The sequence below is a fragment of the Podarcis gaigeae genome, assembly GCF_964106915.1.
Source record: "Podarcis gaigeae genome assembly, chromosome: 1".
NCBI classification, from domain to species: domain Eukaryota; kingdom Metazoa; phylum Chordata; class Lepidosauria; order Squamata; family Lacertidae; genus Podarcis; species Podarcis gaigeae.
Window position 1 is genome coordinate 8,479,185 of NC_139678.1, and position 12,813 is coordinate 8,491,997.

The following is a 12,813-nucleotide window of genomic DNA, read 5'->3' on the forward strand; positions in this document are numbered from 1 at the left end:
ATGTCTGCGTCTTGACCGCATAGGAGGGGGAGAAATGGAGCACATGAGGCAGAGGCTTCGCTCAAGCTCATAGAGGCTCATCTCTGGAGCACTAAGCCATAGTTTAACAATTCATGCAAACCAGGCCACTATTTATGGTAGCTGCTGGCACTGTCTATAGTTTCCCTACCACTGCTTCCTATGCAACAGAAAGCTGATTTTTCTGAAAGATATTATCCAGTTCCAGTGCTGCCAAGATGAACTTACAGCCTGCTAAGGCTACTGAAGAGCCATTTCTCAGAGAGAACCTAAGTAGTGTCAGCAGCAGTGATGTGAAATGGAAGGCATTGCTGCAGAGTCATATTATTATGAGGACCTTTTGCTACATACGCAGTATGAAACTAGGATGGCAGCTGTGATTAAAATGGCAAAGAGGACCTCTTTTTTTAACATTTAGTAACATTTATTTCTGCATTCGGTATCAAGTACATAAGTGCAAATATTCAGAGTCCATAATTAAGTCCTACAGAGAACGTCATACAAATTTGTGATACATGTTACAAGCCGGAAGTCTTCAATTCCCATACATGTTGATCAGCCTGTTGATCCCTTAAGAACAAAAAATAAGTACTGGGTGGGTTGGTTTTGCTTGATTCTTTTTTTTTCTTTTCCTTTTAGAGAGTTATACAAAACGGCTTATACCATATCATTACCGGTTTCTCTTTCGCTTTTCATTACTTGTGCTGGAAAAAACACAACAACACTTAAGGACGTCTGTCTACGATTCTAGATAAGTTAGTAAAGATAAACTCAACCAGCAAACCCAGTGGACATAGAAGCAAAACCGCATCAGTGCACTAAGCAGGAAAGCCCTAGCGACATGTAACATTAAAAGTTATCGAAGCAATGCCAATAGAAGGAGGAGGAAGAGGAAGAAGTAGTAAGAGAAGCACTAGGAAATAAAAAATAAGAAAGTTCAATAGTATTTTTAGGCTCTCACCATCATGCACTTGAGCAGCAACACAAGAACCACACTTAGAACACTTTTTCTCTTTACTATACTTTAGTGCTTGACACACGTGATTGCAAATAGTCTAAGAGAGAACAGAAACAGCAGGAGAGGAGAAAAAAACAGCTGCTTCGTTGTTTCACATCTCTGAGATCATGGTGTTTGAAAGAGAGAGAGGGGTGAAGGCAGATGTACCATGTTTAGAGCGGTCCAAACGTCCCTTTCCTTTCCAGGGTCGAGCTCTGGGTGGAAAAGAGTTCTGCAATTCTGAAGCGGGAGTTGGCTGTAGACAGTGCCAATTGGCTGGCTCCCTATGACGTGACCCAGACGCTCGTCCCTCCCCATCCCTGGAGTACTTCTGCACTTAAAAAAAAAAAAAACAAAAGCCAAAAGTGCCTGAAAATTCAAGTGAAGTTCTCGTTTTTATTTTTAAAAAGAAAAAGCTGGACAGCCAACCTGAAGCAACAGGGCCTGGGGGAGGAGAGTCAGACAGACAGCTGAACCAGTGTTCAATTCACTGGCATGTGTGCCTGCCATTGTAGTTGTGATGAAGCCAGAAGGAAATTGGGATCGCACTGCGGCTGAGGGACACTCTTTATGCAATCTTTCTACTTTACGTCTGCCTTCACCCAGAGAGAGAAAGAGACAGAGAGAGAGAGAGAGAGAGACGAACAATAAATTATAAGTAAAAAGTAAGAACAGAGCTGTTTTCATCCCAGACTCCCTCATCATTCACGCCTGTAGGTGAGGAATTCTTGCTGCTGTTTCTACTCAGCCTTCCTCTTTGCGCCTGGGATTTTTGCTTGGATCCTAGAGATGAAAAGGGGAGATTAAAAAGAGAGAATTAAACACTGATTCAGACAAGCCGCTCCACAGCGTGTTTCATTTTCTCTGCTAGACAGCGCTCCTTTCACTTAGAAACGTTTTCAGCTAGGCTGCACTCACTGCATGAAAAAGAGGCAGTCTCTTTTTGTATTTTCCCTTCTATTTAACCTAATTTGTACACAGATTAATTGCAAGAACCTCTCAGTGGTTTGCGTAAAACATCAAAGGTGCTTTAAAACGATTAATAAAAATCAGTTAAAAAGAAGTTGACTGAAAATATTTAAATACAAATAAAACCAGCAGTTAAAATATCCCCCCCTCTCTGCCCCTATACACAGAAATGCACATGTCAGCTTTGCATACTAGGGTAGTCTTGCTTAAACAAAAACACTATTACCAGGTGCCAAAAATAGGACAGTGGTTTGCCTGATTAAATCTCTGAAAGCCCCTCACCGCATGCCCAGTGAAAAGCTCCACAGAGATTTGGAGAAACCAGATCAGGGCATGAAAAAGCTAAGCAAGTGTGTTTGGCTAGGACTGGAATTCACATTAATCACATGAAGAGGAGTCTGATTCTGCCTTTTAAAAATCCTGACAGGCCCATTTCAAAAAAGCTGCCTTGACAGGCAGGGAAGGCGGCTCAGTGTAGGATTTGCAATGTAGAATCTTAGAGGGGAGGAACGTTTTTTTTTCATAGCTGATATAAATAAATTGGTTTAGTTAATATTATTTCGATTTCTTGCCCTGACCTTCATCGTAAGGTCCCAGGGCAAGTTAAAACAACATAAAGAAAGGTAACATTAAAATCAGTTAAAACAATTTACACCAGAAGAATTGGGGTTACAGATAGGTAGCCGTGTTGGTCTGCCATAGTCAAAACAAAACAAAATCCTTCCAGTAGCACCTTAAAGACCAACTAAGTTAGTTCTTGGTATGAGCTTTCGTGTGCATGCACACTTCTTCAGATACACTCAGAATTGGGGGTTTGTATTTGTGTGAGAGGTGTCAAAGGCCAGGGTGAAGAGATATGTCTTCAGAATACTGCAAAAGCTGTACAATGAAGGTGCCAGACAGACCATGGCAGGGCGGGATTTCCACAACTTAGGGGCTGGCCTAGCAAATCCCATCTCCCTGGCTGCCTCTCCCAAAATGTCCAAGGGCACAATAGGGCTCTCTCTGCTGCTCTGAAACCTCCATAAGGTCTGTGGGGAAGAAGGCGGTCTCTTGCAATATGAGAATCTTCCCTAACAATAGAATGGGAGAGGATCCTTTGTAAGATTCTGCAACCTGAAAAATATACAACTGTGAGGAATACAATTGGACAGGCGAGCTGCAGGCTGTTTGTGGACACCCCCAAGGGAAGGTTTGACCCTTCTGCCCTGAACCATCCCTACTGTATAGCTGTCAGTAACTTGACCCTCTAGGAAAACATTGCGTTAGGAGACTCACTTCGCCACGACGGTATTTATGTGGGTCCTCACAAGCCCCAAGTATTGGTCAATCTGTGCCTGAAAAGAAAGGAGGATGGGGAAGAGAAATCAGTGAGGCATCAACATGGAAGAATCACAGAAGAGTTGGAAGGGACCTTTAGGATCATCAGGAAGCCCTGTTCAGGGAAGTTTTTAATGCGTGGCTTTAATGAGTGGCTGGGGAAGCCCAGTCAGATGGGCAGGGTACAAATACATTATTATTATTATTATTATTATTATTATTATTATTATTATTATTATTATTATTTCCAACCCCCTGCAATGCAGGAATCTTTCGTCCAATGTGGGGCTTGAATCCATGACCCTGGGTTTAGAGAATAATCTATACATTTGACAGAGGTGTTCTCCAGAGCTGATGTAGCTAAATCATAATCATTTCATTATTTATATCCTGCCCATCTGGCTGGGTTTCCCCAGCCATTCTGGGCAGCTTACAGCTCTCAACAAACACACACTTTGGCCATAGTCCCCGAGTGAAAAATTCTTCCATACTTTATAGTTATACTGCCCGTTTGCCCACGGTCCATTTTGTAATAATTTGTGTGCAATTGGGGACAAAATAATTAGTTAAAAAAATAAGGGGAACTGGGGGGTGGGATACTCCCCCACTGCCAAGAATAACTTCTCCCTGAGACCTACAGGTTGCATTAAGAAAAACAGAGCCAAGTGTGCTCTCAAGGTGGGGGGATGCAATGGGGACAGGACTGGAGGGCAGGATCTGGTGTTGGAATACTGCAACAAAACTTGTTAAACCGTTTTCCCAAGCTTGGGGAGCAAGGCATTCGGGCTCCGCTTCAGACAGCAAAATGTTTTTGGCCTTTATAGATTATGCAAAAAAATAAATAAATAGAAAATATTTTTTTAAAATAAAGAAACCCACACCAAATGACTAGCAGCCAACACTTTCTCCAAACTATCTATGCATTACTCACCAGCGCATCTCATCACTTCCCTATCTTTGCAAAACAGATTTTTTGTTTTGTAAAAGAAAAAGATCTAGAAAAGCCCCAAGCGTGTATTCAAAATAAAGAACACAGACTGAGAAGTAAAGAGAAATTATCTATCAACTGCCTGCCTGCCTGCCTGCCTGCCTGCCTGCCTGCCTGCCTGCCTGTCTATCTATCTATCTATCATCTATCAATCAATCAATCAATCAATCTATCATCTATCTATATCTATCTATATCTATCTATCTATCTATCTATCTATCTATCTATCTATCATCATCTATCTATCATCTATCATCTCTCTATCTGCACAATGGATTCAGAGAGCTGCATGCAACAATCATTAGTCTGAGGCCACTTTGCACATGACAGCCACCATATGGCGACCCTTCTGAATCACTCCACGGAGTGGGTGTTGCTTCATGGTGAGCTATTCATGTCCAGCATGCAAACCATGCAGTTTAACTTTTCTCCAACCCGCCCACCACAAAGTACTGGAAAAGGAAAATACTGTATGTGAGGGAGAGAACAAAATTAGCTGAGCCCCAAGAGTGAGCTCCAGCACGCAAACAGTTTCCACACATGAGTAGCCGCAACGTGGAAGGATTCACTGTATCGACACTCACTTGGTGGCCCCTGACATGTACACTGCCCCATCGAAAATGGTTTCTCTTTGATCAAACCTTCAGCGATGTACAGAATGGGCCTGAGGGCTGCTCAGGCCCCCAACCTTCTACCACAGCCCTGCTGCATATAGCTCCACCAGCAGAGTGGATTAGGATTGCACCCTAAAATGGCAACCCAGGGCTGGAGCGAGACCTTTAGAGGCCCTAAGCCAGGCATAGGCAAACTCGGCCCTCCAGATCTTTTGGGACTACAACTCCCATCATCCCTAGCTAACAGGACCAGTGGTCAGGGATGATGGGAGTTGTAGTCCCAAAACATCTGGAGGGCCAGGTTTGCCTATGCCTGCCCTAAGCACTTAAAAGATTTCCATAGATCATAGAATTGTAGAGTCGGAAGGGATTCTTGGGCATCTTCTAGTCCAACCATACGCAGCCATCCTAAACAGGGATCGAACCTGCAACCTTGGCGTTAACAGTTCCATGCTCTAACCAACTGAGCTATCCATGTTTTGGTGTCCCGATATAGATCTAATTCAAAATATAAACAATAATAAGCTGTAAAATAACTTTTTATTCTTCGCAGTGAAATGAAACCTACAGTAAGATGGGAGATAATGTTTATTTTTGTATGCTTCTACTTTATTCCATGCTACGAACAAGCTAATTACTAGCTTACAGCTGAATCTTGTGCTTTCATGCTTTAATTAATATAGACACAATTTTGTCTCAGTATTTGTAAACTGAAAAGTGGACTTGCTGATCTATGGTAAATCCGGCAATGGAAAATTTCTGTGGTGCCCTCCTTCTCTTGATGCCCTAAAAGGTAAAGGTAAAGGTACCCCTGACCGTTAGGTCCAGTCACGGACGACCCTGGGGTTGCGGCACTCATCTTGCTCTATAGGCCGAGGGAACCGGCGTTTTGTCCGCAGACAACTTCCGGGTCATGTGGCCAGCATGACTAAGCCGCTTCTGGCGAACCAGAGCAGCACACGGAAACGCCGTTTACCTTCCCGCCAGAGCGGTACTTATTTATCTACTTGCACTTTGATGTGCTTTCGAACTGCTAGGTTAACAGGAGCTGGGACCAAGCAACGGGAGCTCATCCCGTCACGGGGATTCGAACCACCGACCTTCCGATCAGCAAGTCCATGGCTCTGTGGTTTAGACCACAGCGCCGCCCGCGTCCCTTTTCTTGATGCCCTAAGCATGTGCTTATTTTGCTTAATGCTTAATCCAGCCCTGTGGCAACCCCTCTGGAAATTGTTCCATTCATTTCTTGTCTCAAATCAAATGACTTTTATGGGTGTTTGAGGCACAATAGGAAACTGAAAAACTTGTTTGTCAGCAGATATAATAGATATGTGCACATTGCTTATTGTGTTTCATCACACCATCAGCTCTCTGAAAAAGGTGCTCACCACAGCTTCTTTCATGATGGCTGAAAGGTCTCCAAGAAACTACACAATCTCAACTGTTCACGAACCCCATGGCTGCTGGGGAAAGGACTACAGCTTTTCAACATTTCTTTAACAACTGCCTGATTCCTCTTTTGGAGGTCAACCTCCCTAACTGGGTTTTATGGATTAAGGAAACAACTGCAAAATGGGCCTTCTACATACCTGGTACTTATCATATACGACAGGTAGAGTAAACATTGAGACCACAGCTAGAGAGAAGGAAAAAGAAAGAGCATTACATTCCCAGAGTTAATAGTCTTTTTTCCTTCTTCTTTTGCAAAACATATGTATTAAATAAAGTTTTCCAAGCATTTTTGATACATTTCTGAGGGAGACCCTGAAATAGGAACGAAAGTTTAGGAAGGCTCGTCATCTTTATAGCTGCAAGTCTTTCTTGTGCCTAGAGTTCACTGTGAATTGTGTTCCCGATTGAAAGAAGAGGCAGAAGAAGTGAATACCGTATTTTTCGCCCTATAGGACACACTTTCCCCCCCCCAAAAAAATGAAGGGGAAATGTGTGTGCGTCCTATGGGGCAAATGCAGGCTTTCGGTGAAGCCTGGAGAGCGAGAGGGGTCGGTGCGCACCGACCCCTTTCGCTCTCCAGGCTTCAGGAAGCTATCCGCAAGCCTTGGGAGCTCAGCGGGAGTTCCCGTCGGGCTCCCAAGGCTTGCAGATAGCAGCCTGCATCCTGAAGCCTGGGGTGCGCTGCACATGCAGATATCGGGCAGCCCCACAAGCTCGGGGGACAGTGGGGAGGTGCAGCGCCGGCATCCCGCTGTTCCCCGACCTGGTTTGGAGGCTGGCGCTGGGGAGAAGCACGCTTCTCCCTAGCGCCAGCCCCACAAGCTCGGGGGACACCCTGGGCTGGTTCTTACAATAACTGAGATACTTCATCTCAATAGTTGCAAAAAAGGAACACTGGAAGCTTCCTTATACCAGATCAGACTATATATCTGTATAGCCCAGTCAGGGTGGCATGGTGGAGCGGCGGCACTTACCAGACCTCCCAACAGCTGTGCCACTGATGCTTACTGGGATTAAGAGGAGCGAAGCAGCAGGGAGGTTGGCATGCTGCAGGCACAGTGGCGTAGTTTTCTGAATGAGAACTCAAATAAGTCTCTATAGGACTACCAGCCAAGAAGTTATAATTGGTCTGGTTCACGCATAACACTAATCCATGGTTTACTGACGTGTGCTTTAGTAAACCATGACTTAGCATTATGTGCACATCCTGCCCAATGGCTAAACTCTGGTTTGTTTACAAATTAAACCTTAATTTGAAGTCATGGTTGTTGTCTTACCAGCCTTGGTTTAACTATTATGTGTGAACCCAGCTTTGCTTGGCTATCCCCCCCCCCCCCCCCGCAAGCTACAAAGACACAAGGCCAGAGCAGCTTGAAAACAAAACAAGCTTTGGGGAAACAAGCTGTGGTTTGTTTGGTCGTCTTTGAGAGAACTTATGGTTAACTCGTGGTTTGTTTGTTTTTGAAACGGATTAAAACAAACCATGGCTTAGCATTCTGTGCGAACCAGGCCAGCAGGAAACAATTGACACTGTAAGGAGAACATATTTCAATGGAGTTGATGAAGCTGTTTTGTCCCAAGAGATACTGCTGCTTAATTTCAAAAAACGTATCTTAAAATAAATGATAGACCTTACCCATTATCAGAAGAGTTAAGCCATTGAAGAGGGCTCCAACGTAAGTCAATAGCCACATTAGTACTGCAAACTAAATCAGAAAGACAGTAATTACATCTCCCACAAGCACACTATATTGACAACAGAAAAGTGATAGCAGATCCAACGGACATTTCCTTTGCATAGCTGTGTTTCCAAGCATCCTTAGTAAACTACAGTCCCCAAGTTTCTTTGGAGGAAGTGATGTACTTTAAATGCACACTTAACGTGCTTTAAATGGATGGTACAGAAAACTCTAGAAAACCTAGCTTTATTATTTCAGTTTCCTGATCATTATCCCCCTAGATTTATTTAGCTAAATCTGGGCTAAAATGTCGTTTGATATTATACAACTAAGAGTGAACTGTGCAAAATAAGCAAATATATGACTATCCTTTATTTGTACAGGCTGCAGAACTGAGTTTCCACTTAATGCAAAACATGTCTTTAAAAAAAACAACACCTTTTATTACAAGAAATGAATAATATTCCTAATAAAATACACAGCATAAACACAACTAAACGATATAGACATACATAACAGTGTGTGAAAACATCAAATCCCAAAGGCAGATGAGGAGTAGGATTTCTGTGTTATATGTTTGTGTTTCTTTGACATTTAGTTCATTTTGGGGACCACCCTTAAAACAAAACCCCCAAAGTGCTGTTACAAATTTGAATGCTTATTTTACGAGTTCTATATCTGCGTATCCCTGACTGGGATGTGTGTCTCACCATCTTCCTCAGAACATTTAAAAAAACACAACCAAACCCCAACCAAACCGCAGACTGCATGCAGCTGTATCTATACTATCTTTGTTTCAATTAACCGATTTACGGAGGTCCTTTTCCCATGGATTACTTTTAATTCTACACTGCCTTGGAAGAAATCAATAAGTAATTAGCTCACATGGGCACATTCCCAAAATACATGTGTGCAATGCACTCAGGGTTTTTTAAAGCACCCCCTACTCCACTGCAAACAGGCCTGTTCCAGCCCTTAGGGCAGGAACAAAGGGAAGGGAGACAGTCTACAATGGCCTCCTCCTTCTGAATTAAAATCTGTGTATTTATCTTACATCAGGTCTCTAAATCAGGGTTCTTCAGCCCTGAGTCTCCACATCATCTCCCAGGACCTTGACGACTGGCCAAGCTGGCTGGGGATGATGGGTGTTTTAGCCCAACGACGCCCTCTGTTGCTCAGGAACATGCAGGGCTCTCCTCGAGTGAGGTGTCAGAGGGGGAGAAGAGCCAGGAGAGCTTGGGACTGTCCTGCTGCTGGGTAGCAAGGGCAACCTCTGACTCCTCTCTACCCCTCTGACTCCATCGTTCAGCCCGGACACTGAGATCCAGCGCCAAGGGCCTTCTGGCAGTTCCCTCCCTGCGAGAAGTCAAGTTACAGGGAACCAGGCAGAGGGCCTTCTCGGTGGTGGCGCCCGCCCTGTGGAACGCCCTCCCACCAGATGTCAAAGAGGGGGAGGGGGAGGAGGAGGAGGAGGAGGAGGAGGAGAAGAAGAAGAAAAAGAAGAAGAAGAAGAAGAAGAAGAAGAAGTGGTGGTTTGGATTTGATATCCCGCTTTATCACTACCCTGAGGAGTCTCAAAGCAGCTCACAATCTCCTTTTCCCTTCCTCCCCCACAACAAAGACTCTGTGAGGTGAGTGAGGCTGAGAGACTTCAGAGAAGTGTGACTAATCCAAGGTCACCCAGCAGCTGCATGTGGAGGAGCAGGGAATCAAACCCGGTTCACCAGATTACGAATCCACTGCTCTTAACCACTACACCACCTAATGGTCAGGGGTACCTTTACCCTTACCCTTTTGAAAGCCTCCCAAGCCACTGATCTGGAAACTCAAGAGGCCCCAAGTTTGGCTAGCCTCTAGTTTTTGCCGCCCACGTACTTTTAAGGAATCCACCAGGTCCTGGACCAGGAAAAGCCGCCTGAGTTCTTTGACTGTGCTGTTCACGTACGACTGGAGGCAATCTGTGTATTTCTGAATCTGTTCCTGGGAGAGCGACATTTCCAGTTCCAAGTAGCTTCTGTCGAAAAAGCGTAACTCAGATCATGAAAACACCAGTGTTAATGCCAAGGTGTTCCCCCACTGGGCTCTTCTCCCCGCCCCCCTTCCTTGCATATCTTTGGACTGCAGACAGAAACATGCAGACTATAAGGGGCACATGCAGACCATAATATGGCATTCTCCTAAGGGTGGAGAATTCTGTCCATTTCAATTTATTTCAGTTTCTCACTTTTCCAATCTTCAGTTCACCACATTTCCACATAATTAATTTTCCAACATCTTATTGGGTTTTTCTCCTAAGGCACACAATTTTGCCTAACATGCATGTTTTTAAAAGTTATTGTTTATTTCATTAAATTTATACACCGCTTGGTTTTCCCCCCCTAAAAACAACAACCTTCGAAGCGGTTTACAAAAAGATTAAACAATAAAATAAAGAAAAAATTACTACCCTACTTCAAAACATAACATTAACATACTAAATACGTTTGTGCAAACAGTTTTTCCTAATGGTGAAAATAACAGAAAATGCATTCTAACATTTGTATGCAGACTTTCCCCTAATATATGATTTTTTCACATACATTTCTGGTTGGGGAAATGCATTGCAAAATTCAGATAATGATTTATGAAGGATAGCTTGTGTTTTGGTTTGCAAACTGTTTTGAGAACCGCAAATCTGCCACAACCTGAAGTTGCCCCCATGCCCCATCTCCCACTGGACCCAATTCACCGCCTCACTGTTCCTCCAGACCAAAAGCCTATTGTCTTGCATTCTCCAACCACCAGAACCTACCCACAGCGGGTGGCACTGTGGTCTAAACCACTGAGCCTCTTGGGTTTGCCAATCGGAATGTCAGCGGTTCGAATCTGCGCAACAGGGTGAGCTCCCATTGCTCTGTTCCAGCTTCTGCCAACCTAGCGGTTTGAAAGCACACCAGTGCAAGTAGATAGTTACCGCTGCAGCAGGAAGGCAAACAGCGTTTCTGTGTGTTCCGGCACTCATCACGGTCTTCTGTTGTGCCGGAAGCGGTTTAGTCATACTGGCCACATGACCTGGAAAGCTGTCTGTGGACAAACACCGGCTCCCTTGGCCTGAAAGTGAGATGAGCACTGCAACCCTATAGTTACCTTTGACTGGACTCCACAGTCCAGGGGTCCTTTACCTTACCTTTATCTTTACCCACAGCCTTTCTATAAACTCTAATGATGCATTTCCTGATCTTTTCGTACCTCTCAGATCCCTGATACACTACCCCATGCCTCCTTTGAACACCACCCCTCAGCCCTTCCCTATCTGGAGAATCCTGACCAGCCACTGTTGCTTCCTTGACAGAAGCACCTTGTCCACTTGCCTCCCCAAGAGTTGGCCTTGAGAAACAGGAAGAGGACATTAAGAGGAGGGGAAAGGTGCAGCTAAGAAGGTGGAAATTGGGTCCATGGGGAGAAACAGCCTTGATAATCTGTCCAGTTCTTGCATTGCTTGGTTGTCTGCAAACTTGTGCAGGAGCTACTATGCATTTAGCAGATTTTCTGCCCTGCTTTTCTGTTAGCGTGCTCAAAGCACAACATATACACCAAGAAACACATGCTCATGAAATGACACAAGGCAAGCAGCCCCACAGATTCAGGAGGCCAGCAATCTGAAGGAGTAAGTCTGCCTGGTGATAACAGAGGCATGGAGACAGCTCCCTGGTTGGTCAAGCTCTCTCAAGGGAGTGATAATTAATGGCCTACTAACTGGAATGTGTTAATTCGTGAGTTCAGAGGTTCAGAGTTCTGTGTGTCAGTGTAGGAGTTGTGAGTCGTGTGAGAGAGAGCTAGCAAAAGATCCGTGTTCTGTTCCTGTAAATAGTCCACTGTATATAATAAACACCTAACTACAAGTTCCTGGTTCCTGCTTCGTCTATCCTGTCTGCAGCCGTTGCCAATTGCTTCCGTGGATTCTGCGTGTACTCTGCTAGCTCTGGCTAAGGTCCTGCAACTAGTCAGAAAGTTGCGAAACACCAAATAGGTTTTGCCAATAGTTTTGCTGGCAAAATTAAGTGCCCTGGGTAATAACTGCAGAGCACTCACTTGAATGGGTGGCCTTCATCAGTTTTCTGCACAGCCTGTAGGACTGACTTGTAGATTCTGAAGCTGATGGTGGCGGAGAGAGCCGCTAACGCCAGGTACGCAATCACGCTGACGACGCTGAACTGGGTCAGGGAGAAGAGCAACAGCAGGACACTCCCAAACATGATGCCTGTCTGCTTGATGTCACGCCAGTATAACAGGTCAATAGCTGGGAAGAGAAAGAGCGGGGCGGAGAGGGAAGGCAAATCGTTAAAACCAGACTCTGGAATGGTGACAACAAAGCCTGCCACTGCAAATACAAGAGTAATGAGCTCTTTGGCAAAGTTGCAACTGGAGTAAATAATTACAGTTGTGTAAACAGAGCCGAACAGCCCAGCCTAGCAAAGCCAGGCTGGCTAAGTCCATTGAAATTCATTCAGTGAGGTTTACTGGTTGCCAAAATGCCTTTAACCCAGGGGCTGGCAAGGTTTACCTCGAATAGGCCGGTTCACTCCAGCGGAGATCCCTCCATGGGCTGGACCGAGTGATCGTGCCCGCGATTTCCGGCATCTGTGTCTGCGCAGACACGATTTTCACCATCTGCGCATGCAGAAACGTGATTTCCAGCGCCACAGAAGCGAGTCCCCGCGCTGCACTAGTTTAGCGCAGTGCGTGGGGACTCACCAAGTGAGCAGCTCGGTTCGGGGGCGGCTCGTGGGCTGGTTA

At 44.8% G+C, this 12,813-nt stretch overlaps 1 protein-coding gene across 4 annotated transcripts in view; it reads right to left on the minus strand.

Annotated features, from left to right (window-relative positions):
- Window positions 1–420: 420 nt before the first annotated feature.
- The window catches only part of RTN1 (reticulon 1), a 139,466-nt gene continuing 127,073 nt past the window's right edge, over window positions 421–12,813 (minus strand). For 2 of the 4 annotated variants that reach the window (XM_083733761.1, XM_083733763.1), the window contains 6 exons: window positions 12,109–12,316; window positions 9,913–10,051; window positions 7,995–8,064; window positions 6,496–6,542; window positions 3,263–3,321; window positions 421–1,798 (listed from right to left, as the gene is read on the minus strand). In XM_083733761.1, coding sequence (XP_083589887.1) covers window positions 1,756–1,798; window positions 3,263–3,321; window positions 6,496–6,542; window positions 7,995–8,064; window positions 9,913–10,051; window positions 12,109–12,316 — 566 coding nt within the window. In that variant the 3' untranslated portion in view covers window positions 421–1,755. Of the gene's footprint in view, window positions 1,799–3,262; window positions 3,322–6,021; window positions 6,414–6,475; window positions 6,543–7,994; window positions 8,065–9,912; window positions 10,052–12,108; window positions 12,317–12,813 lie in introns of those variants that run through there. The other 2 variants (XR_014562776.1, XM_083733762.1) reach the window with 2 other exon arrangements.